This window comes from Ovis aries, chromosome 14 (genome assembly GCF_016772045.2).
Source record: "Ovis aries strain OAR_USU_Benz2616 breed Rambouillet chromosome 14, ARS-UI_Ramb_v3.0, whole genome shotgun sequence".
Taxonomy (NCBI): Eukaryota; Metazoa; Chordata; class Mammalia; order Artiodactyla; family Bovidae; genus Ovis; species Ovis aries.
This window is the reverse complement of record NC_056067.1, coordinates 61,580,849-61,606,081: the sequence shown is the minus strand read 5'-3', so window position 1 is coordinate 61,606,081 and position 25,233 is coordinate 61,580,849. Positions and strand designations below refer to the sequence as shown.

Genomic DNA, 25,233 nt, shown 5'->3' with positions numbered 1-25,233 from the left:
TCACCCCAGACAGTCACTCACCAATGGCATTCCAGATGCCAAAGAGGGTCCAGGTCCAAGTGCTCATCTGCATCATCAGATAAACGTTCACAAAGATGCTGACCAGTGGGAGGACAGGCAGAGCAGGGACCTTCAGGCAGAGTCAGCTCGTCCCTGGACACAGCCCAGACGTCGGAAAGGGAGACCCTTCCCCACAAGGGCGAGACAAGTTCAGTCCAATTCAGCCTTTGCGTTCCATGCCTATTGAGCCTGGTTTGTAAGCACTGAGTGTGGATCAGGGAAGAGTCCATTGGTTTCAGCCACTCCCGTTTTTTCTTGGTCCAGCAAAGGATGTTTAGATGTCAAAGCACACAGACTTCATTCACTCAAGGTGGATACTTTGGGCACATAAGGTCACCTTACCCTGAATGTAAGAGGACTGGGGCTCTGGGGCTGCCTCCAGATGATGGCCGTCACCCCTGTGATGAGCAGCAGCAGCAGCATAGCCACTGTTGTGAGCACGGGGTCCCCAGAGAACACACGTCTGGGCCACTGGGCCAAGACCAGGCTCAGGATGCTCAGCAGGAGAACTGCAAGGGTCAAGGAGGAGGAGAACAGGCTGGATCCAGGAGACAAAGATGTCAGGACCTTGGGTCACACCCCTCCCTGAAACCACCAGCATCAGGAAGGGCCATCATATCTCCCAGACCCCTTAACTGACAAAATACACACTCTCACTCCATCCTGTCAATTTCAGAACATGAGTAAAGGGAAACCCCACTGCTCACCAAGCAGGAAGGCATATCCATAGACAATCTGGGCAGATTTCTGTGTGGGGGTGGTGCTGGTAGGGAACCACAGGCTCTTTAGAATGTTTGAGGTTCCTGCTTCAGGTACAGAGTCCAAAGGACTTCCTACAGGTACAAGCTCCATCTCAGTTTCTTCTTCCGTTTTCTCATTCTTACTTAAATTCTGATCTGGCTGGTACCTGAATTAGAGGTTTAAAGGCAATATTAACAGCAGCAACTATTCACAGAACACCAGATTGTCTATTCCACTTCTTTCTTCTCTTGAACAATCAGAAGGCATAATGAAGACACGGACCAGGATGACCTCCCCATCATCCCCATGACCCCAAGCCCCTCAGTCAAGGTGTAGTGGGGTCTCACCTGAGAACAAGGACCGAGAAGGACACCATGGAGTAAGCAAGCAGGGACACAGCTGCCATGAGGTTTGCAATGTGGCTGAACTCAAAGAGTAATGCCATGATCCCTAGAATGGGGGAGCAAAAACGGTGGGGTGGGATTAAGAAACCACTGGGACTGCACTTAAGGGAAATGGATCAAGGAAGGAGCAAGTTTTGCTTATTCACCTGCAAGGCTTCCAGAAGACATGATGGCCACGACAGGGATTTTTGTGTGACCATAGACCCGGGCAAGTCCCCGGAAAAGGAGCCCGTCCTCTGCCATTGCATGGATTAACCGAGACATGGGGAACATGTCACCCAGGAGGCTGGGAGAGAAAGTGGAGACACGTGTGAGGACGTGGAGAAGCAGGGGAGACCAGGGCATGCGCTCCCTAGTCTACACGGAGCAAGATGTCTTTCCCTCTTGTCTCTCAGTCCCACGGGCTGGGGTGCATGAGCATCTGACAGTAGACGGGGAGAAACCTGGACACTGACCTGGACGTAAGAGCACAGAGGACGCCAACAGCCACCACATATCTGGCAGGGCCCCAGCCTACATGGAGAAAAGCCTCGGGCAAGGGGCTGTGGTGATGAATCTGGTAGTAGGGCACCATGAGGGTGAGCGCCGCTGAGACAGCAAAATACGCCAAAAAGCACATGAGGAGTGAGATCAGGGAGATGGACCGCTGAGGCTTTAGGTCTCTTCTGCCTGCAAAAGGGGTGGAAGCAGCAGGTCAGGAAAACGCCATGGGGTGAAAGCACAGAATTGCCTAAAGCAGGCTAACCTTCTCCCAACCTCTGTGCCCAAACTCTGTGCTCAGACTCTGTCCAAACCCCCCATGGGACACATGGTGACCACATTGCCTCTAGCGGCAATGGCAGCAAAACCGACAAATGCGTAGAAACACGTAGCTGCTCCTCGCAGAACCCCCTCAAAGTCAAAAGGCACAAACCCTCCAGCACCTGGAGGGCCCAAGCTGTGGTGGGAGGAGCAAGAAAGAACGTGGGTGAGGTGGGTTCAGCCATCACTTCTGGACTCTTCCCTCAATACCACAAACTCTGGAAACCCACCATCTGGATCCACCAGCCTGGGTCTCTTTAGTCCCCACCAAATTCTCAGCTCTGACTCCCCTACACACATACACACACACACACACACACACACACACACACATTAATATGACCAAGGGTACGCTCCTAACCTATACGAGAATACAGCTGCGGCCAATGCGTAGTCCTGTTCTGTGAGCTTCCAGTTGTGCAGGTCTCCCATAATGAAGCCAGAGACGATGATGAAGCTGAGGACCAAAAGGTTGATGACTGTGAACACTCTGTAAACCCAGGCTGACTCAGGAACTCCCAGAGCGAGTAGTACTGCAGGAGAGATGGAATACGAGACACGCACAGTAACTAAGTCCATAGAGCCAGGGAGCAGCCTGGGGGCTGGGGGCTGTGGGGGTGGGGTGGATGGACCGTGATGCTCAGTGGATACAGGGTGCCCTTCAAGGAAGATGAACATGTTTGAAACTCGATGCAGGTGATGGCTGGACAACATTGTGAATGTACTAGCACCCCTGAATTGTACCCATAAGATAGTTAGTTTCTCATAATTAGAAAATTTTTTTATTTTATTTGTATTTGGCTGGGCTGAGTCTTCGCTGTGGCATAACAGAGTCTTAAGGGTGGCATGCGAACTCTTAGTTGCATCAGTGGGATCGTAGTTCCCTGACCAGGGGTGGAACCTTAGTCCCCTGCGAGGGGAGCAAGGAGTCTTGGCCACTGGACCACCAGGAAGGTCCTAATAGTTTATTTCTTATTGTGGCGATCATCTCACATAGGCAGGTCTATCAGGTCATCACTGTGGGATTTCCCTGGTGGTCCGGTGGTTGGGAGTCTGCTGGCCAGTGCAGGGGACAAGAGTACCATCCCTGGTCCAGGGACATTCCATGTGCCAAAGAAAACTAAGCCCATGTGCTGTAACTCCACAACCCGAGCTCTAGAGCCCATGCTCAGCAACATTAGAAGCCCCACAAAAAGAAGCCTGTGTATCACAGCAAAGAATAACCCATACTCTCTGCAACTAGAGAAAACCTGTGAGCAGCAACAAAGATCTAGTACAGCCAAAAAAAAAAAAAATCACATTGCACACCTCAAACTTACTGTGCTATATATCAGTTATATCTCAGTAAAGCTGAGGAAAATAGCAAAATGATAAATTTATGCTTTATGAATTTCCTCTGGAAAAAAAAAAAAAAACTTTGGTCTCAGTACCAAGACTAAAATATGTCAGTCTAAGTAAATGATTTTCACCTGGGATTAAATTTTATTCCCCAAACATTTGGCATGGTCTGGAGACATTCCAATTGTCAGAATTGGGGGAGTGGATTTCACTGGTATCTAGTAAGCAAAGGTCGGAGGTGGCACTCAGCATCCAACAGTGATTTTTTAAAACATCCTGAAATCACAGAACAGCCCCCCTACCAAGGAAGGAACCGGCTGTAATTGTCAAGAGAGCCAAGAGTGGGAAACAACCCCCCAGATCTTGCTTTCCTGCCTCTCATAGCACAGACAGCCCTTCCAGTCCTAATCCCCACCCCCAAGTCTTTCCCAACCTCAGCTCCTCTCCACGCCCTCCTCAGTCCATCTTTTTTTAAAAAAAATATTTTATTTAGTTAGTAATTTGGCTGAGTTGGGTCTTAGCTGTGGGATCCTTTGTTGTGACCCAAACAGCAAAGTTTGGGAATCAGTGGATAAAGAATCCGCCTGCAGTGCAGGAAACACAGGAGACATGGGTTCACTTCCCAGGTCAGGAAGATCCTCTGGAGAAGGAAATGGCAACCCACTCCAGCGTTCCTGCCTGGAGAGCCCCACGGACAAAGAAGCCTATTGGGCTATAGCCCAAAGTGTCAGACATGACTGAGCAACCACACACACACACACACACACACACACAGATTCTCCAGTTGTAGTGTGCAGGCTAAGGACTTGGGCTTAGTTGTTCTGCGGCACATGGGATCCTAATTCCCTGACCAGGGGTCGAACTGCGTCCCCACATTGCAAGGCGGATTCTTAACCACTGGGCCACCAGGGGAGTCCCCGCATCCCATCTCATATCTGACCCCTGACTCACCCGCAAGCAGCAGCACCAGGCCCAATGCGAAAAAGTCTGCATACATGGCCAGTAAGTAGGGCACATGCAGAGGGAAAGTTCCCTCCAATGCCTGGGAGACGTTGTCCCCAGTGAGGCTGTCAAAGGCGTACCTCCAGGCGCGGGCTGTACACGCAGTGGCTGCAGCAGCAGAAGAATGAACGTTCACAGACAAAACTGAACACCTAGTAAGTGCCAACGGACGTATTTTGGAGGGAAAAATAGACAAAACATATAAGCTCAAAGATTTTTTTCATGGGGTATCGAGAGCAGACTGGGATAATTCACAAAATAGGTCCACTATTTAATATGTTAGGAGGAGATCAGTGTTTCACAAGGAAAGAAAACAAGGAAGTTGGACGAGGAGGGCTAAAAGAGGAAGGATGAAATTTTAAATCAAGTGGCAACCCCCCCCAAAAAAAATCACTCAGAGGCAACAGCTGAGCAAAGACTCCAATACAATGAGGTGATGAGCCTGTGGGACACGCCTCCCTCCCACCCGTGCCGTTTCCTTTCCTTCTCATTCTTAGTCCAATTATTTAAGGAAAGCAGGAGAGAGCTGACTAGAATGAAGTTGTGGGGTTTTCCAGCCACGGTTACCCATTTCCCACCTCAAGTCAGGTAACAAAGTGCCCATGAATGAGACCACAATCCCATCGCCCAGTTTCCTGACCTTAGCCCCCACACCTTTCCCCCACACCTGTCGCCTGGTCCCATCACCTCACCAATTAAAAATAACAGTATGATGTTCCAGCCAACGACGAAGGCCCAGAGCTGTCCCATCGTGACATAGCTGCAGACATAACGCAGAAGAGGAGCGTGGTACCCGTGCATCAAACTCCACATAGCAGAGCCTCGACAGCAGAGAAGACAGGCCAGCCACCAAGAAGGAGACGACAATCGCTGGTCCAGCTACGTACTTGGCCACTGCACCAAGCACGATATACAGGCCGGCTCCCAGGTTCCTGCCCACACCCAAGAACACCAGGTCTGTGGCGCTCAGATGAATCTTGAGACCGTCAGACTCCTTTATGGTGTCTGCCCCTCGCCTGCGGACCAGCTTCTGACCAAACTGGTGAACATACTGACGCACCATCCTAGACATAGTTGAGGAGGCTATGACCTGCTGAGAAAACAAAACACAGAGTCATCAAGACTGCGTATCCGTCCTTGACCCTAGGAGTTAAAATCCATGAAGTATTGGAGTGATGAGGGGCAGGTGGTAAAAAGACACATTGGGTAAGTGCTCCATCTCTGAGCTTTGGTTTCTTCAAACACAAAGAAACCTCTTAATGTGTTTCAAAATTACTAGAAAGATTGTTTAAAGAGAAGTGATGGGGAGCAGAATGCTGCTGCTGCTGCTAAGTCACTTCAGTCGTGTCTGACTCTGTGCAGCCCATCCGGCTCCCCCGTCCCTGGGATTCTCCAGGCAAGAACACTGGAGTGGGTTGCCATTTCCTTCTCCAATGCATGAAAGTGATAAGTGAAAACGAAGTTGCTCAGTTGTGTCCGACTTTTAGCAACCCCATGAACGGCAGCCTACCAGGCTCCTCCATCCATGGGATTTTCCAGGCAAGAGTACTGGAATGGGGTGCCATTGCCTTCTCCAGGGGAGCAGAATACATCTTCTCAAATGTACCCCTTTGATGGGTTGACTGTTTTGAGCTGAAGGCAGTGAAGACCCAGTAGACTCAGGAGAAGCTCCTTGCCACTCCCATAACTGCTCAAAATAAGGTAATCAGCTAGTGAAGAATCCGCCTGCAATGTGAGAGGCCTGGGTTTGATCCCTGGGTTGGGAAGATCCCCTGGAGAAGGGAAAGGCTACCAACTCCAGTATTCCTGCCTGGAGAATTCCATGGACTCTATAGTCCATGGGGTCGCAAAGAGTCGGACACGACTTAGCGATTTTCACAAGGGACCTACACCAGGAAGAGAGCTATCACCAAAGACAACTGTTTCTTTCTAAAAGGATTGCCTGCCTGGAGTGGCAGACATTTGTATACCAAGCACTTGAGCTCTTTTGTTGCTGTCATTCAGCCACTCAGTCATGTCCGACTCTTTGTGACCCCATGAACTGCAGCACACCAGGCTCCTCTGCCCTTCACTATCACTCAGAGTTTGCTCAAATTCACATTCATTGAGTCGAAGCTGCTATCCAGCCATCTCATCCTCTGTCATCCCCTTGTCCTCCTGCCCTCAATCTTTCCCAGCATCAGAGTCTTTTCCAATGAGTCAGTTCTTCGCAGCAGGTGGCCAAAGTATTGGAGCTTCAGCTTCATCATCAGTCCTTCCAATGAATATTCAGGGTGGATTTCTTTTAGGATTGACTGGTTTGATCTCCCTGCCATCCAAGGGACTCACAAGGGTCTTCCAAGCATTTTTTCTTCCCATCTTCCTGTGGGTTCTCTTCCTCCCATTTGAAGCCCCAGATCCCTACTCCTTTCTCCTTAGCTCAAGAGAAGATATGAGCCTCAATTGTTTGAGTGTCTTGAGTCTCAGAATTTCTATGGGGCTCCCCTATGAAGCAAATTGAATCTCCTAATCTGTCTCTTTTTTTTTCTTTTTCTTTTTTTTTTTTTTTTTTTTTTGCTGCACTGGGTCTTAGTTGCAGCATGCAAGATCTTTCGTTGAGGCAGGTGAACTCAGTTGCAGCATACGGGGTCTAGTTCCCCAACCAGGGATCGAACCCAGGCTCCCCGTAATGTGGGCACAGAGTCTTAGCCACTGGACCATCAGGGAAGTGCCTGTTTGCCTGCCTTATGTCAATTTAATTATTAAACCAGCCAAAGAGCTTAGAAAAGGAAATTTCTGTCCCTACAGAAGCAAAACCTTTCGGCACAGTGCCTGATTCAAAGTATCTGCTTAATGGACATGATCTGAGTGGATAAGAATGACGATTTCTTGGTTTTAAGCAAAATCAACCAGTTCTGCCATTTCAAATCCAGCTCTGCTATTTTTTAGCTAGCTGCTATTGCATGTGCTATATACCAACTTTGTCCTGCTTTTCTCTCTACCACTGGGAAAACTGTCCTTATGATCATTATTTCCTTGTGTCTTAGATAGGGGTGAAGTGACTAAGGGGCTTGGTGATCAGAAATCATAGACTCCACCTGTTTCCATGATGAAGCTCGTAAAACCTGGTGGCTTCCTGTTCTGTTGCCTGAAGAGTGACATGGAATAGGGACTCTGCTTTGGGGCAGAAGGAGATGGAATTCATAGGGAGGGACAGACTCAAGCCCAGCTCAGTCAAAGCATCACAGCAGAGTGGCCTCCCAACTAACTGCCTGGAGGGACGAGGGACTAACCTTTACTCTGAATCAGGAATGACAGGACTGTTTCCAGCTGCTTTGGGGCATGAAATGTCCCTTCACTACACTGTTCTGCAGGGCTAGGCTGACCCAGTGACCACAAGTCACCATCAGGGGGCTTCCGCCCCTGATACTCTGAAGTCCAAGTTTAATTTTGATTCAGAGCAAGCATTCAAAGAGCCAGGACATTCTGTCTGCGATCCAAAAATCTGCAAGCAATAAACGCTGGAGAGGGTGTGGAGAAAAGGGAACCCTCCTACACTCTTGGTGGGAATGCAAACTAGTACAGCCACTATGGAGAACAGTGTGGAGATTCTTTAAAAAATTGCAAATAGAACTACCTTATGACCCAGCAATCCCACTGTTGGGCATACACACCAAGGAAACCAGAATTGAAAGAGACATATGTACCCCAATGTTCATCGCAGCACTGTTTATAATAGCCAGGACATGGAAACAACCTAGATGTCCATCAGCAGATGAATGGATAAGAAAGCTGTTGTACATATACACAATGGAGTATTACTCAGCCATTAAAAAGAATACATCTGAATCAGTTCTGATGAGATGGATGAAACTGGAGCCGATTATACAGAGTGAAGTAAGCCAGAAAGAAAAACACCAATACAGTATACTAACACATATATATGGAATTTAGAAAGATAGCAATGACGACCCTGTATGCAAGACAGCAAAAAAGACACAGATATGTATAACAGACTTTTGGACTCATAGGGAGAGGGAGAGGGTGGGATGATTTGGGAGAATGGCATTGTAACATGTATACTATCATGTAAGAATCGAATCGCCAGTCTATGTCCGACGCAGGATACAGCATGCTTGGGGCTGGCGTACAGTGATGACCCAGAGAGATGTTATGGGGATGGAGGTGGGAGGGGGGTTCATGTGTGGGAACGCATGTACACCCGTGGTGGATTCATGTCAATGTATGGCAAAACCAATACAGTATTGTAAAGTAAAATAAAGTAAAAATTAAAATTTAAAAACAAAACAAAGAGCCAGGACATTCTGATTAGAATCTTGGCTCCTCGAAAACTACTGTGCCTTTGAACAAGCCATGCACTTCTCTGGACCTGTGCAGAGAAGGTTTTCTTGCTCAAATGCTGCTGACAAACCCCTGTGCACCGTGAGTAGGAATGTAAAAAAAACTAAAAATGGAATTACCACACGATCCAGCAATTCCACTGCTGGCTGTACACCCAAAAGAACTGAAAATAGGATCTCAAAGAGACACTTGTACACCTATATTCATAGCAGCATTAATCACAATAGCTGAACATTGGAAGCAACCCGGATGTCCATCCTCAAAGAAATGGATACACGTGATGAGGTCTATACATGCACTGAAATATTATTCAGCCTTGAAAACACTGACATTTCTGATACACGCTACAACATGGAGGAAACTTGAAAACATTATGCTAAGTGACATAGTACAAATATCGTATGATTCTAGTTCTATGAAGTACTGAAAGCAGTCAAAATCATAGAGGCCGAAAGTAGAATGGTGGGAACTTGCCTGGTGGTCCAGTGGTTAAGATGGCCTTGCAGTGCAGGGGAGACTGGTCAATTCCTGGTCTGGGAACTAAGACCCCACATGCTGTGGGGCGGCTGAGCCTGCAGACCACAACTACTGAGGCCCGTGTGCTCTGGAGCCCTCAAGACATGACTACAGAGTCCTTGCGTCACAACGAAAGATCCCCCATGAGGCAACTAAGACCAGGAGCAGCCATGTAAACACATCAACAAAAAAGAAAGCAGAATGGTGGTTCAGTAGAGGGAATAAATAGAAGTCATTATAAAATAAATAAATAGGAGTTATTATAAAATGGAGACCCAGTTTCAGTTTTACAAGGTGAAAAGAGTTCTGGAGATCAGAACTCTTATAATGTCCATAACACCTAACATTGCTGAACTGTACACTTTAAAATGGTCAAAATGGTAAATTCTCTGTTATGTGTATTTTGCCACCATTTAAAAAATTACCACTAATGCTGAATAATATAGTCAGCTTCACAGAGTTGTTGGGTGTAGCAAACCCAAAAGTAATATACTATAAATCACCATACAGTTGCCCCTCACAAATACCCAACTCCACGAAGCTCAAGTTCCTTACAGTTGCCCCCATATCTTCAGATGAGGCGCCCACAGACACGGAGGGCAGACGGTATGTAGAAGACTGAAATCGGGGGTCCACCCGTCCATTCACTGTATGAGGGTAATTATTAATATGGTTTGTACATAAGTCAAAAAAATAGGCTTAGATCATCAGGACACAGGTCCAATTATCCTCCATCCCACACACACACACCTTTTTTTCACACACACTCCCAGCTCCCAGCTCTTGCTTTCATTGGAAAACGGGTCAGTCAGGGGCCAGGCTGAACCCCCCACCCTACATTCTGGGATTGCAGGGGTCTCTTTGGGAGGATGTAAACTCAGCGCCCAGTCTCCCACAGAACAGGGTGACCCCAGACTTACTGGATCCTTGGAGCAGAGCCTGAAGCACTGGGTCAGTCAGGGAGGCTGAGGTTAAGCCGTGCGGGGCTGGAGCTGAGACATCTCTAAGAACCGAAGCAGGGAGTCCTGAGCACAGAAGACAGTCCTCACCCCTGGGTTGTTGGGGTGGAGATGGAGCTGGGCGGGCAGGGAGCATCTGCTGTGTTGCTATCAGCCCTGACTCTTCTGTGGTTACCCTCGGGGGAGGTTCTGAGAGGTTTATTTTATTGTGGTAAAACACACATAACATAAAATTGACCATTTTAACCATCTTTAAGTGTCTGATCCAATCATATTAACTACACTCACCTTTTGTGCAACCAAACTCTAGGACTTTGTTTCATCTGGCAAAACTTAACCTCTGTACCCATTAAGCAAAAATTCCTGTTTTCTCCCTCAGTTCCTTGCAACCACCCTTCCACTTTCTGTCTCTGTGAATCTGACTACACCAGGCACTTCATTCCATGGAGTCCTACGGTATTTGTCCTTTCCTGTCAGGCTCATTTCACTTAGAAGAATGTCCACAGCTTTCCGCCATCTTTCCGTGCCGCCATAATGGTGCGCATGAATGTCCTGGCTGATGCTCTCAAGAGTATCAACAATGCCGAGAAAAGAGGCAAACGCCAGGTCCTTATTAGGCCATGCTCCAAAGTCATCGTCAGGTTTCTAACAGTGATGATGAAGCATGGTTACATTGGCGAATTTGAAATCATTGATGATCACAGGGCTGGGAAAATTGTTGTGAACCTCACAGGCAGGCTAAATAAGTGTGGAGTGATCAGCCCCAGATTTGATGTACAACTCAAAGATCTAGAAAAATGGCAGAATAACCTGCTCCCATACCGTCAGTTTGGTTTCATTGTACTGACAACCTCAGCTGGCATCATGGACCATGAAGAAGCAAGACGAAAACATACAGGAGGGAAAATCCTTGGATTCTTTTTCTAGGGATGTAATACATACAAATAAAATGCCTCAGAGGACAAAAAAAAAAAAAAAGAAGAATGTCCACAGTTCCCTTCCTTTCTAACGCTGAATAAACAGCACACACCATATTCCTTGTACACACTGCATTATCCATTTCTTGGTCAGCGGGCACTTGGGTTGCTTTCGTGTTCTAGTTATTGTGAATAATGCTTCTGTGAACATGAATGTACACGTGTCTCTTCCTGAGTGTGGTTTCAATTCTTCTGGGTACATCCTCAGAGGTAGAATTGCTGGGTCATATGGTTTTAAGATTTTTATCTGCTTGTGATGGAGAAGATGTTCACATATTGAGGTATGGGGAAGTCATTTTGGCTTATCCATGGTTCAGCCTGAACTCTGTGTGAATTAAAACAGCCTGTCAGACCCTCAGAGCACATCTGCTTTAACCACTGAGGTAAAGAACATGTGTTTTGAAGATAAATATGAGTAACTCCCTTCTCACAGTGTCTGCGTTAACACTCCCTGGAAGATAAGGTTCCCTCCCCCAGACACCAGGAAGCTTCGGTCTCGCTATGAACTAGGTCTGTCTCTTTCGAAATCTTGACAGAATACACCCTGTCACGTTGATGTATGACCTTTGCTTGGATGAGGTAGAAGACTGCGCTGGACCCCACGCTTCAGCAGAGCAGCTCCTCAGAGCTCCAGGGACACTGTCTCCCTTGAGGGCCACAGTTTGCCTCAAAGAAAACTCTTTCCTATTTCAGTTATGTGCTTTTCATTGATCATTTCTGTGGACACTTGAACTCATTTGATCAAGGACCGTGAGAAATACTAGCTGTAAGACTTGAGATCCCACTCACCCCTGCTCCCTCCCAGTCCTCTTACATGACTTGACTCCCCACAGTCTGCACCCGACCTGAGACACCCCAGTGTGGGGGCCTTCAAGCTCAGCTGTGCCCCAACCAGGAGAAGGCAGCTTAACATCTCTAATGTGAAGTCAAACAATGCAAGCCTGGAACAAGCACCATGCCTGCATCCAGCCTTGCACAAAGGGACGGAAGAGGATGTGACTTGGTCCACTTCTTCAAGGAGCTGTTTTCCAGGAGAGCTGAGTATACACACACACACACACACACACACACACACACACACACACACACACACACACAGGTGGCGCTAGTGGTGAAGAACCTGCCTGCCAAACTACCAGGGCAGGAGATATAAGAGACAGCGCTCTATCCTTGGGTAAGGAAGATCCCCTGGAGAAGGGGATAGCAACCCGCTCCAGTATTCTTGCCTGGAGAATCCCATGGACAGAGGAAGCTGGCTGGCTATAGTCCATGGGGCACACAGAGTTGGACACAACTGAAGTGACTTAGCGCGCACACACACACACATGCATATATATTTGTGTGTGTGTGTGTGTGTGTGTGTGTGTGTGTGTGTGTGTACATAGCTGTTGCCGGCCAAAATCTTGGCTTTCTCTGCCCACTGAAGCTGAAAAAAAATATATGGAGACAGACTTTGGATGTAATAGAAAGGTGGCTTTAATTCTCAATTGGCAGAGAAGGAAATAAGGTAGGTTCATGCCTCAAGAACTGTGCCTCCCCTCCTAACCCCTATAAGTATGGGGGTTTTTATAAGATGAAGGCTCGCAGTCAGGAGTCAGTGAAGAGGAACCAAGATAGTAGGATCTTCTCTTCTTCCTCTTGCATCCTTTCAAAACCCATCACAGGCTGGCATCAGTAACCCAGTAATTGAGTCTGGCAGTTCAGTGGGTCTGCGGCCTTCTTTCTGAAACGTAGCAAGGTGAAAGGAGTGTCATAAGGGTAAGCAAAGGGTAATAAGTGTGAGGTGCAGGGGCCAGAAAAGCAAAGCCAGTTACAGACATGCAGAGTTAGGAGCAGTTAAAGTTAAAAAAAAAAAAAAAGAAAGAAAGGAATGTTTAGGCCTGCTCACTGTTTTCTTTTTTCTTCTTTTTCTCAGGAAAGGGAAAGAGAAAAACTCACTCCGCTTTTTCCTTTACACTGCCACATACCCAGCAATGGACTTGCTACATCATAGCGTAGTTCTATTTTTAGTTCTAAGAGACACCACCATACAGTTTTTTCTACAGTGGCTGCATCAATTTACACCCCTGCCAACAGTGTACATGGGTCCCATTTTGTCCAAATCCTAGCCAACCTTTGTCATTTCTGTCCTTTTTGATGACAGCTGTTCTGACAGGTGCAAGATGGCGTCTCTTGCGGTTTTGATTTGCATTTCCTTGATGATTAGCGCTGTTGAGCATCTTGTCATGTGTCTGTTGGCCACAGCATTTCCTCTTTGAAAAATATCTATTCAGTGCTGCTCATGTTTTAGTTGAGTTGTTTGTTTCTCTGATGTTGAGTTGTGTGAGCTGTTTATATATGTTGAACATTAATGTATCGTTTGCAGATTTATCTTCCCCCATTCAGCAGAAGAACTGACTCACTGAAAAAGACCCTGATGCTGGGAAAGATTGAAGGTGGGAAGAGAAGGGGACGACAGAGGATGGCATCACCGACTCGATGGACAAGTTTGAGCAAGTTCCAGGAGTTGGTGATGGACTGGGAGGGCTGACATGCTGCAGTCCATGGGGTCGCAGAGTCAGACATGACTGAGCGACTGGACTGAACTGAAGTGTTAATTGCTCTGAGTCATGTCCGATTCTGCAATCCCACGGACAGTAGTCCACCAGGCTCCTCTATGGAATTCTCCGGGCAAGAATACTGAAGTGGGTTGCCATGTCTTCCTCCAGGGGATCTTCCTGACGCAGGGATCAAACCCAGATCTCCCACATTGCAGGCAGATTATGGTTTCGACCAAATAAGAGGCCCGTAGTGCATGTAAGTGCTTCGCAGGTGGCACTAGTGGTAAAGAACGTGCCTGCCAGTGCAGGAGACAGAAGAGCTCTGTCCCTGAGTTGGGAAGATCCCCTGGAGGAAGACAGGGAAGCCACCTCAGCATTCTTGCCTGGAGAATTCCATGGACACAGTCCACGGGGTCACAAAGAGTCGGAGACGACAGAACGGCTAACACTTTCACTTTCTTTCTGGGGAACAAAGATACCATATGCCGTGGAGCAACTGGACGGGGAGAGCCACAACTACTGAGTCCACGTGCCACAGCCACACTCCACGCACTGAAAGGAGAGATCCTACGTGACGAATGAAGATCCTGCGCACTGCAGCTGGGACCCAAAGCAGCCAAATGAAAAAATGAAAAAAAAAAAAAAAAGCACACATACACACAATAGCACAGCCCTGTGGTGTGGAAGGGCCAGGATTCTGCCCTGCCCATTTGAGATATATACAATGATACTTTTGAGCTATGTTGCAGCTATCGAATGCCCCACCCAGGGGAAACAAGTTAACTGTACACTTCCCATGAACACATAGACCCCAGACCAGGTGGAATCAGAAAGTTCATGATGCTCATTCCCAGTGACCTCACACAAACCCATCAGAAGAATGTCTATTAGCTCATCATGTTCTCCTCTTTGAACAGTTATTATAAACCTCCTCCTACCCCTTCCGTGTCAGGACACATGGTTTTGAGGGCATTAGCCTGCTTTTGCCCCCTTGGCTCTGTCTCCACCATTCAGTTTGGTACTTGGTTACAAAGCCTGGATTTAGGCTACCCAATCACATTGTATAGCTACCCAGGGCAACCTAATAACTTGTACTGTTTCTTGACCTCCTTCACTCTACTCCCATTGTTCCAACAAACAATCCTATACTTCATCATGACCAGCTTTTAGAATGTCCATACTCTAAATTTCAACATTCTGTTCTGCAGCAACAACTTTTTATCTTGTCTTTTTACTTTCACTTCCTGTCCTAGAGTCTCACTCAACTATAACCATTTATCAACCACCCATTACCTAAACCCCTTTCCCCCACTTCTAGCAATGCAGTTTCATTTTTCAGTTGAGAAGTTTTCTGGATCAACTCTACTGTGTGACTCTGAGTTTACAATAGAAAAGTAAAGAAAAACAATCATTTACACAATGTTACACTATGTCTCAATGAAGTGGGGGAAGAGATTTTTTTTAATGATCATTTTATTGATATGAATGATCTACTTTATCTGTTATTAATCTCTTTTTTAAGAGTCTACATTGTCTGATAGTAAAATAACTACCCTAGCTTTCTTCTGTTACTGTTTACAGTGTGTCTGTTGCCTTCCTTTTCCTTCCAATCTGTTTGTCCTAATATTGCAAGTGTAACTCTGGACACAATATATAGTACCTGAGTTTCCTTCCCATGAGGCAGTCTCTGGTGCTTTTCCTGCAAAGAGCCAGAAGCAGGATCCTCTTACCTGCAGGTTAATATTTTGTTTCTTCCTCTGGATGTTGATTATATCATGGTACTTTCTTTATGAAAGTTCATCCTGCTACACATTTGTGAAGACTGAACTTTTCATTATGCATATTATGCTATTAAAAGTTTATTTAAAAAATATACATGTACACCACCAATGTGATTTTGTCCACTGCCAGTAAATATAGAGCTTTAAATGCATACATCATCACAGTCTGTCAGGGAACGTTTAATTTTAAAGACTCCTATACGTTGTTTTCTGTTTCTCAAGGGCCTTCTGTTCCCTATCAGTTCCTGGAAAACACGAATGAGCAGAGCTGCACCCAGTTCTCAGGACTGAGGTCACGAGGCAGAACACATACATGGATTCCTTTCAGTAACCTTTTTACTTTTTTGTAAAACTACTTAGTCATCTTCCTATTTCCAATACATGGATTGTCTTCTGGCCCTGTGATGATTGCTATTCCCCTAGTTACTGTTGTTATGGACCTATGACTATTGTTATTCCCTTCGTGACTGTTAAGCATCTGGTTTTGGTGTTTTTTACTCAACTTTATTTTTCTGCCTAAAGCTTCCTTGTATAACAATATATAAGCACACGCTGTCATGAATAAAGTACCCTTGTTCCGCTAGAGACTTGGGTCCCCCACGTCCTTCTTTGCTTCACCTTCTTTTTTTGACTCCTGTCCCCAGGTTCCAGTCTGTCAAGAAGACCATAACAACAGTCCACAGACTCAAATGTCCCTTGAACCAGAAGATAACTGCAGTGCCTAGAGGGATTCCACACAGCATCGATGTCCTGTGGTTACAGAATGCTCTTGTACAACACCAGGGATGTTTTTGTCAAGTCCGAGAATTGGAGGCTGGTGGCTGTGGCTCGTCATTCCCCGCCAGGCTGTGTCGGATCCCATATCCAAAGTATATGACAAATCCTAGTAGGGAAATGAGACGGTGAGAAGGGAAAGTAGGAGCTCTCATCACTTACAAATACCTAATAGACCTCCTAGTACGGTGTCTGACAAACTTTTGGAGACAAGATAGTAAGAAGAGTATTGGGTTCAGTCACACCTCTTTATCCCGGAAAGTCACTTACCAATTGCATTCCAGATGCCAAATTGGACCCAGGCCCCAGAGGTGATCTGCACCATCAGGTAAATGTTCACAAAGATGCTCACCAGTGGGAGGACAGGCAGAGCAGGGACCTGTGGGCAGAGTCAGGACATCCCTGGACACAGCCCAGACGTCTGAAACGGAGACCCTACCCAACGTGGGTGAGAAGACTCGAGTCCTTTTCAGGCTGTGTGTTCAGTGCCTGCTGAGATTGTGTATGTAAAGCACTCTGTGTGGAACTGGGAAGGGCCTATTAGTTTCAGCAACTTCTCTTCTTCTCTGGACCAGGAGAGGATGTTTAGACCTCAAAGCATGCAGACTTCATTCACTGAAGGTGGACACTTTGGACACATAAGGTCACCTACCTTGAAATAAAGGGGAGAGGGGTCCTGGGGCTGCCTCCAGATGATGACACTGACCCCAGTGATGAGCAGCAGCAGCAGCACAGCCACTGTTGTGAGCACGGGGTCTCCAGAGAACACACGTCTGGGCCACTGGGCCAGGATCAGGCTCAGGATGCTCAGCAGGAGAACTGCAAGGGTCAAGGAGGAGGAGAACAGGCTGGACCCAGAAGACAAATGTATCAGTGCCTTGGGTCACACCCCGTTCCAAAGCTCCTCACCCCAGGAAGGGATATTGTATCTCCAAGGCTTTTCAATTTCCAAAATACACATTCCCACCACCTCCTGTCACTTTTAGAATATGACCAAAGAGAAATCCCACTGCTCACCAAGCAGGAAGACACATCCATAGACAATCTGGCCAGATTTCTGGGTGGGGATGGTGCTGGCAGGGAACCACAGACTCTTTAGAAAGTTTGACATTCCTGCTTCAGGTATAGATCCTGACGCACTTTCTTCAATTACAGGCCCCATCTCAGTTTCTTCCTCTGTTTTCTTACTTGTGCTGAAATTCTGATCTGCCTGGTACCTGCATTAGAGGCATTAAAGCAATATTAAGAGTAGCCCCTACTGATCCAACATCACACAATCTATTCCCCATCTGTACTGCATTAAGCAGAGCAGGATTTGAGAAGGCGTCATATGAGCCAAAGATGACTACCTCCCTATAATTCCCACCAGTCCAAGACCCGCAGTCAAAGCGCAGTGGAGTCTCACCTGAGGACAAGCACAGAAAAAGCCACAAAGGTGTAAGCAAGCATGATCCCAATTAACATGAATTCCACAATATCACGGAGCTCGAAGGGTAATGCGATGATTGCTAGAATGAGGGTGGGAGAAGGGAATGAGAAACCACTGGAAAAGTCCAGGTGAGGGGAACTGATTAGGGAAGGAGTGGGTTTTGCTTATTCACCTGCAAGAGTTCCAGAAGCCAGGATGGCCATGATCGGCCTGTGGGTTCCGGCATGGATCCAGCCAAGACCCCGGAAAAGGAGCCCGTCATCTGCCATTGCACAGATCAACCGAGACAAGACAAACATGGCTCCAAGGAGGCTGGATAAGAAAATGGGAACATGCGGAGAAGCAGGACAGACCGGCCATCTGTTCCCAAGTCCATGAGAGGTGTCCTTCCCTCTTGTCTCTCAGTCCCAAGGAACAGGATTCCTGAGCATCTGACAGTAGATGGGGAGGAGCCTAGGACACTGACCTGTATAAAAGGGTGCATAGAAAGACGACGGCCATGACATATCCGGCAGGGGCCCACCCGACGTGGAAAAAAGCCTGTGGCAAAGGATTGTAGTGATGAAGCTGGTAGTAGGGCACCATGAGGGTGAGCGCTGCTGAGACAGCTGAGTACGCCAAAAAGCAGATGAAGATGGAGATCACCATGCTCAAGGGGACGGAACGCTGAGGATTTCGAGCTTCTCTCCCTGCAGGACGGGTGGAAGCACTGGGTCAGGAAACACACTGGAGTGAAAGCGCAAAACCCCCTCCCTCACGCACCTCCACAAGCAGGCTCACCCTCTACCCGTCCCTAAGCCCAAGGGGAGCGCAAACCATGCCCACACCCCCAACGGGACATACAATGACCTTGTTACCTTTAGTGACAATGACATCAAAACCAAAATATGATCTGAAAAATACAGCCGCTCCGTGGAGAATCCCTTCAAAGCCAAAAGGCACAAACCCTCCAGAACCCAGAGGGCCCAAGCTATGGTGAGAGAAGGAACGAGGACGAACATGGGTGAGGTGAGTTCAGCCGTCTCTACCGGACTTCTCTGTTAACACCACAAGTCCTAGGCTCCAGGACCACCATCACCTGGATCCATCAGCCTAGGTCTCTCGAGTCCCCACCATGTTGTCAGCCCAGCACACCCTCACCCCTCACACATGTTACTAAGGTCAAGGATACCCTCCAGTCCTAGAGATGTCACTGGCTCCAGATGTGTTTTTGTAGTCCTGTTCCGTGAGCCGCCAGTTGTGCAGGTCTCCCTTAATGAAGCCAGAGACGATCATGAAGATTGGAATCAAAATATTCAAGCTTGTGAACACTTTGATAATCCAGGCTGACACAGGGACTCCAAGAACCAGTACTCCTTGGATAAGATGGAATAGGAAGCATCCAAAATAAATAAATATATAAAGACAGAAAGCAGACTAGTGGTCACCAGGGTCTGGGAGCTTTTGGACCGGGATCGAGGTGGCAGATGGACAGTGACTGCTCAGTGGGTACCGGGTTTCCTTTTCAGGTGGTGAAAATCTCTGGAACTAGGTGGGGGGGATGATTGTACAACACTGTGAATTTACTAGATGTCACTGAGTGCGCCCTTTATGATGGTTAATTTCTTACTGTGGCAATCATCTCACAACAGGGGGGGATCTAAAAAAATCATGACATTGTGTACCTTGAATTTAGACAATTGTTTATGTCAAATATATCTCAAAAAAGGTGGGAAAGTATTAACATTGTTAATTTTACACCATGAGAATTTCTTCTCCATTGAAAAAACATCTTCGGTCTCAATAGAGAGGAAGGAACTTTTTTGGTCTAAGGAAATGATTCTGAGCAGGCATAATTTTGCCTTCCAAGGGACATTTGACACTGTCTGGGGACATTCTCAGTATCTCAGTTTGGGGGAATGGGCATCAGAGGTATCTAGTGGGTAAAGGCCAGAGATGTTGCTCAAAACTCTATAATGACTTGAAAAAAAAAAACAAAAAAACCCACCTTACAATGCACAGGACAACCCCACACCACAGAATGATCCAGCCCAGAATCTCTACTGCCAAGGGCAGAAAATGACCAGCTATGTCCTCCCCTTCTGTCTCTCATATCCCAGACCCTTCTTCCCATTCTAAGCCCCCCACCATTCCACCACTCCAAGCCTTCCACCCGACTTCCCCCTCCACACCTCACTCTTCTGTCACTGACCCCTTCTCACCAGTAATCAGCAGCAGCGGGCCCAGCGCGACAAAGTCGGGGAACGTGGCGAGGGCAGAGGGCATATACGGAGAGAAGGTTCCTTCTAACGCCTGAGAGATGTGGTTCCCAGTGAGGCTGTCGAAGGCGATGCTCCAGGCCTTGGCCACACAGGCAGTGCCTGCAGTGGTAAGAGGAATATTCAGTAACACATACAAACACACATCCTCTGCTATGTGCCTTGGGATGTATTAAAAAAAAAAAAAAAAAACTAAGCAAAAACCCTAACCTCAAAGTTTCTCTTCATGGGGAGAGGGGAGAGAGGGAAGGGGAAAGCAGACCCAAATGATTCACAAAATACATCAACTGGTTAATACACTGAAGTGAAGTGAAGTGAAGTTGCTCAGTCGTGCCCAACTCTTTGCGATCCCATGGACAGTAGCCTGCACCAAGCTCCTCCATCCATGGGATTTTCTAGGCAAGAGTACTGGAGTGGGTTGCCATTTCCTTCTGCAGGGACTCTTCCCAACCCAGGGATCGAACCCAGGTCTCCCACATGGTAGACAGACGCTTTACCGTCTGAGCCACCAGGAAGTCCTTAATGTACTGAGAGGAGATCAATGTTATATAAGAACAGAACACGGGGAAGTGGGACCAGGAGGGCAGGGAGATGAGGGTGAAATGTAAAATCTAGAGATAATGGAAAATCCCACAAAGACAACAGCTGAGCAGAGACTTCAATATGAGGAGGGGGTGAGCCTGTGGACCATGTCTCCCTCTCATCTACCCACTACAGTTCCCTTTCCTCTGAGTTCTTGGTCCATCATTTAAGCAAAACAGGACAGAGCTGAGTAGAAAGAAGTTGAAAAGGGTTTGGCCACTATTACCAGCTTCCCGCTGCAATAGCAAGGGGTTTATGAATGAGTAAGACCCCAATATCACCTCCCTGTTTCTGGATCTTCAGCCCACATCTTCCCCCTACCCATCATCTCACCAACAAATAAGGACAAAATGAGGTTCCAGCCAATGACAAAGGCACACAGTTGTCCCAGGATGACATAGCTATGGAGATACACAGAATCAAAGCGTGGCATCCGGGCCCCCAGCTCAGCATAGCAGAGCCCGAACAACACAGAAGACAGGGAGTCCACCAAGAAGCAGATGACAACTGATGGTCCAGCTATGAGCTTGGCAATGAAGCCAATCAAGACGTACACGCCGGCTCCCAGGCTTCTGCCCACACCCAAGACAACCAGATCTAGGATGTTCAGATGAGCCGTGGGACTCTCAGATTCTTCTATGGGCTCCAGAGGCCGCCTGCAGACCAGCTTCTGACCAAACTGGAGAACATATTGACACAGAATCCTAGACATAGTTGAGGAGACCATGATCTGCTGAGAAAACAAGACACAGAGCCATCAAGAATGTCCATCCTAAACAAGGTTCTGCTGCATAACCCAGGAAACTCTATTCAATATCCTGGGATAAACCATAATGGAAAAGAGTATCAAAAGGCACCAAAATACATATGTATAATTGAATCCCTTTGCCGGACAGCCAAAGTTAATACATTCTAAATCAACTTTACTTCAATAAAATTAATTTTAGAAGAAAGAATGTCCATCTGCCCTTGGCCCTGTGAGTCCAATTCCACAAAGCAATAGAGTGATGGGGAAAAGTGAGTGAATAGTGAGTCACTCAGTCGTGTCTAACTCTTTGTGACCCCATGGGCTGCAGCCCACTAGGGCCAGGCTCCTCTGTCCACGGGATTCTCCAGGCAAGAATACTGGATTGGGTTGCCATTTCCTTCTCCAGGGGATCTTCCTGACCCAGGGATTGAACCCAGGTCTCTTATGTCTCCTGAATTGCAGGCAGATTCTTTACCATCTGAACCACCAGGAGAGTGACGGGGAGCAGGTGGTAAACTTGCCCAGGACACACTGGGCAAGTTCTCCATCTCTGAGCTTTGGTTCCTTAAGCATAAATACATCTTTTAATATGTTTCAAAGTTACTGGGAGGCTGGCTGAAGGGAAGTTGGGGGAGCAGAAAACATCACCCTAAAATGTGTCACTTTGGCTTGTGGGTTCTTTTGAGCTGAACACAATTAAGATGCTGCAGACTCAAAAAAATATATATATTTTTTTTCCTCACACTTTATGGCTCAAAGTCATTTAGATTAGGCAACCTATTCCAGGACCTATTACCAGGGATAACTTTTTATCTCAGAAAGACTCTCCTGCCTGGAGCTGCAAACATTTTTTCCCAAGCATTTGTTCTCCCCATTTTCCTGTAAGTTGTCTTCTTCCCTTTTGAAGCCCCAGATCCCTACTTCCTTCTCCTTAGCTCAGGGGAGTGTATAACCCTCAATTACCTGATTGCGTTTGTGCCTCAGAATTTTTATGGGCCCACCATATGAAGCAATTTGAATGTGTTAACCCCGATGCTAGGAAAGATGGAGGGCAGGAAGAGAAGGGGGTGACAGAGGATGAGATGGTTGGATGGCAATGTCGACTCAATGGACATGAATTTGAGCAAACTCCAGGATATAGCGCAGCACAGGGAAGCCTGGCAGGCTACAGTCCATGGGGTCTCAAAGAGTCAGACACAGCTTAGTGACTGAACAAGAACAACACTTAAAAATGGCTAAGATGGTAAATTTCATGTAACTTGTATTATGCTACCATTGTTTAAATTGCTACCAATGGTAAATAATAGAACTGGCTTCACAGAGTTGCTGGGTGTGTGTGTGTTAGTCGTTCAGTCTCGTCTGACTCTTTGTGACCCCACGGACTATAGCCTGCCGGGCTCCTCTGTCCACGGGATTCTCCAGGCAAGAATACTGGAGTGGGTTGCCATTTCTGTCTCTAGGGAATCTTTGAGACTCAGGGATCAAAACCAGGTCTCTGCATTGCAAGTAGATTCTTTACCATCTGAGCTACCAGGGCTGGGTGTAGCAAACCCAAAAGTAATTTAATATAAATCATCAAACTGTCACCCCTCACGAATACCCAAATCCATGGTGCCCAAGTTCCTTGCAGTCACTCCGGTATCTTCAGATGAGGAACCCACAGACACGGAGGGCAGAGAGTATAGTGAAGACAGAAATCAGGGGTCCACGTGTCACATTCACTGTTTGAGGGTAATTATTGCTCTTATTTGAATCAAAAATATTCACATATTGCCAGGACACTGGTCCAATCACCCCACCTCCCCGACACACCTTTTTTTCACACACATTCCCAGCTCCTGCTTTCATGTAGAAAATGGGTCTCTCCACCCTCAGGCTGGAGCCAGGCTGACCCCCCAGCACTCTGGGGTTGCAGAGGTCTCTTTGGGAGGACGTGAACTCAGCGCCCAGTCTCCCACAGAAGAGGGTGACCCCAGACTTACTGGATCCTTGGAGCAGAGCCTGGAGCTCTGGGTCAGTCAAAGAGGCTGAGGTTAAGCCGTGCAGGGCTGGAGCTGAGACATCTCCAAGAACCGAAGCTGGGAGTCCTGAGCACAGAAGACAGTCCTTAACCCTGGGTTGTTGGGGTGGGGATGGGGCTGGGTGGGCGGGGACCATCTGCCGTGTTACTATCAGCCCTGACTCTTCTGTGGTTACCCTCGGGGAATAGTTCCAAGATGATTTTTGTTGCAGTATAATATTCATAAAATAAAATTGACCATTTTAACCATCTTTAAGTGTCCAGTTCAATCGCATTAAGTACATTCACATTTTGTCCAACCAAACTCCAGGATTTTTTTTCATCTGGCAAAACTTAAACTCTGCACCCATTCATCAACAATTCCCCCTTCCTCCTTCACAGTTCCTGGCAATCACCCTTCTGCTCTCTGTCTCTGTGAAACTGACCACTCCATGTCCTTTACTTAAGTGGAATCACAGAATATTAGTCATTTCCTGTCAGGATGATATCACTTAGCAAAATGTCCACAAGATTCCTCTATGTTGTAACATGTGTTGGAATTCCCTTCCCTTTTTAACATTAAAGAATATTCTATCACTACACACTTGGCTTACCCGTTCTTGGTCAATGGCATTTGGCTTGCTTTCCTACTTTAGTTACTGTGAATAATACTGCAGTGAACAGCAGTTTACAACTATCTCTTCCAGAGTGTGCTTTTAATTCTTTTGGATATATTCTCAGAAGTAAAATTGCTGGATCATACAGTTCTAAGATTTTTATATCCTGTGATGGAGAAAATATTCACATATTGAGGAATGAGGAAGTCATTTCGGCTCATCCATGGTTCAGCCTGAACTGTGTGTGAGCTAAGACAGCCTGTCCAACCCTCGCAGCTCATCTGCGTTAACCACTGAGGTCAAGAGCGTCTGTTTTGAAGATAAGGATGAATAACTCCCTTCTCATGGTGTCCATGGTAACACTTCCTAGAAGATAAGGTTCTCTTCCCAGACACCAGGGACCTGTTGCCTCGCTGTCTCTGCACTAAGGCTGTCTCTTTTGAAACCTTGAAGGAATGCACCCTGTCGTGTTGATGTGTGAGCTTTGTTTGGATGAGGTGTAAGACTGTGCTGGAAACCATGCTTCAATGGAGCAGCTTCTCAGAGCTACAGGGACACTGTCTCCCTTGCTATAGTCCTCAGTTTGGCTCAGATAAAACTCTTTCCTATTCCTATTACAGATAGTTTATTGATTATTTCTGTGGACACTTGAATTCATTTGATCATCAAGGACCCTGAGAAGTGTGGGCTGTGAGACTCAGGACCCCACTTAACCCTGCTCCCCCCAAGTCCTCTTCTGCGACTCGAATCCCCACAGTCTGCACGTGACCTGACACACTCCAGTGTTGGGGACCCCAAGCCTAGCTGTGCCTGAATCAAGAGAAGAGGAGTTTTAAAATCTCTGATGTTAATTCTAGCAGCAAAAGCATTTATTTTCATCACTTCTGCTACAGCAACAAAAGCAGCTAACAAGCATCATGCTTGTGTCCAGCCTTGCCCAAAGCGATGGAAGAGGATAAAGAAGGGGAATGCGACTTAGTCCTCTTCTTCAAGCAGCTCTGTTTGCTGGGAGAAATGAGTAGAAAGGCAGAAGAGAAACAGGAGGTAAGGGGTAAGGATGAATACTTCACTACACTAGGCACAATTATATCCCCCATAAATTTATCCTAAACTATGTGACACATCTATATTTAATAAACAAATAAAGCTTCTTAATTGTCTACTGGAAACCCACATTTACCTTGCCACCCTGCATTTTGTCTGGCTACCCTACACTGATTGCCAAAGAAGTTCAATGATAAGGAGAGCAAAACTTTACTTTGGCTCGGGATTTCACTGGTGGTCCAGTGGTTAAAACTACATGCTTCCACTGCAGGGGCACAAGTTCCATCCCTGGTCAGATACTAAGATCCCACTTATCCCAAGG

At 46.9% G+C, this 25,233-nt stretch overlaps 3 protein-coding genes across 6 annotated transcripts; 1 reads left to right on the top strand and 2 right to left on the bottom strand.

The window, feature by feature from the left end:
• Window positions 1-22: 22 nt before the first annotated feature.
• Window positions 23-10,212, bottom strand: LOC121816557 (cationic amino acid transporter 3-like). The gene is made up of 10 exons (XM_042232406.2): window positions 5,039-10,212; window positions 4,296-4,498; window positions 2,368-2,539; window positions 2,030-2,142; window positions 1,661-1,874; window positions 1,352-1,491; window positions 1,149-1,251; window positions 768-967; window positions 403-569; window positions 23-186 (listed from the first exon to the last, which is right to left on the bottom strand). Exons 1-10 carry the CDS (start codon window positions 5,416-5,418, stop codon window positions 133-135), a joined length of 1,746 nt encoding a protein of 581 aa, XP_042088340.1. The 5' UTR covers window positions 5,419-10,212; the 3' UTR covers window positions 23-132.
• Window positions 10,213-10,668: 456 nt separating this feature from the next.
• Window positions 10,669-11,116, top strand: LOC101112592 (small ribosomal subunit protein uS8-like). Its single transcript, XM_042232420.2, has one exon. The coding sequence runs from the start codon at window positions 10,697-10,699 to the stop codon at window positions 11,087-11,089; it is 393 nt and encodes a 130-aa protein (XP_042088354.1). The 5' UTR covers window positions 10,669-10,696; the 3' UTR covers window positions 11,090-11,116.
• A 1,475-nt stretch (window positions 11,117-12,591) lies between these two features.
• Window positions 12,592-23,360, bottom strand: LOC101112343 (cationic amino acid transporter 3-like). 4 transcript variants are annotated; one of them, XR_006056243.2, is made up of 13 exons: window positions 23,234-23,360; window positions 20,837-21,236; window positions 19,865-20,023; window positions 18,835-19,018; window positions 18,521-18,633; window positions 18,130-18,352; window positions 17,836-17,975; window positions 17,640-17,742; window positions 17,252-17,451; window positions 16,887-17,053; window positions 16,505-16,613; window positions 16,079-16,343; window positions 12,592-12,862 (listed from the first exon to the last, which is right to left on the bottom strand). XR_006056243.2 is itself a non-coding variant. In XM_027977978.3 (12 exons), exons 2-12 carry the CDS (start codon window positions 21,228-21,230, stop codon window positions 16,255-16,257), a joined length of 1,881 nt encoding a protein of 626 aa, XP_027833779.2. In that variant the 5' UTR covers window positions 21,231-21,236; window positions 23,234-23,360; the 3' UTR covers window positions 15,526-16,254. The 4 variants fall into 4 exon arrangements, 3 of the variants coding, with proteins under 3 accessions (XP_027833779.2, XP_042088329.1, XP_060255099.1); XM_027977978.3 differs by lacking the exon at window positions 12,592-12,862 and having other exon boundaries at window positions 15,526-16,343; XM_042232395.2 differs by lacking the exon at window positions 12,592-12,862 and having other exon boundaries at window positions 15,526-16,343; window positions 20,837-21,233.
• Window positions 23,361-25,233: the final 1,873 nt, after the last annotated feature.

Bases quoted from the DNA above. Each gene is read 5' to 3' on its own strand.
- LOC121816557 (XM_042232406.2), bottom strand. From the start codon at position 5,418: ATGTCTAGGATGGTGCGTCAGTATGTTCACCAGTTTGGTCAGAAGCTG. The intron at 1,252-1,351 runs GTGAATAAGCAA...CCCCCATTCTAG, and splicing joins GTCTTCTGGAAGCCTTGCAG to GGATCATGGCATTACTCTTT. The intron at 570-767 runs GTGAGCAGTGGG...TGACCCTTGCAG, and splicing joins TGGATATGCCTTCCTGCTTG to TTCTCCTGCTGAGCATCCTG.
- LOC101112592 (XM_042232420.2), top strand. From the start codon at position 10,697: ATGGTGCGCATGAATGTCCTGGCTGATGCTCTCAAGAGTATCAACAAT.
- LOC101112343 (XM_027977978.3), bottom strand. From the start codon at position 21,230: ATGGTCTCCTCAACTATGTCTAGGATTCTGTGTCAATATGTTCTCCAG. The intron at 19,019-19,864 runs GTGAGAAGGGGT...ATCTTATCCAAG, and splicing joins CCCGCTGCTGCTGATTACTG to GAGTACTGGTTCTTGGAGTC. The intron at 16,614-16,886 runs GTAGGTGACCTT...CTCTGCCCACAG, and splicing joins CCTCTCCCCTTTATTTCAAG to GTCCCTGCTCTGCCTGTCCT.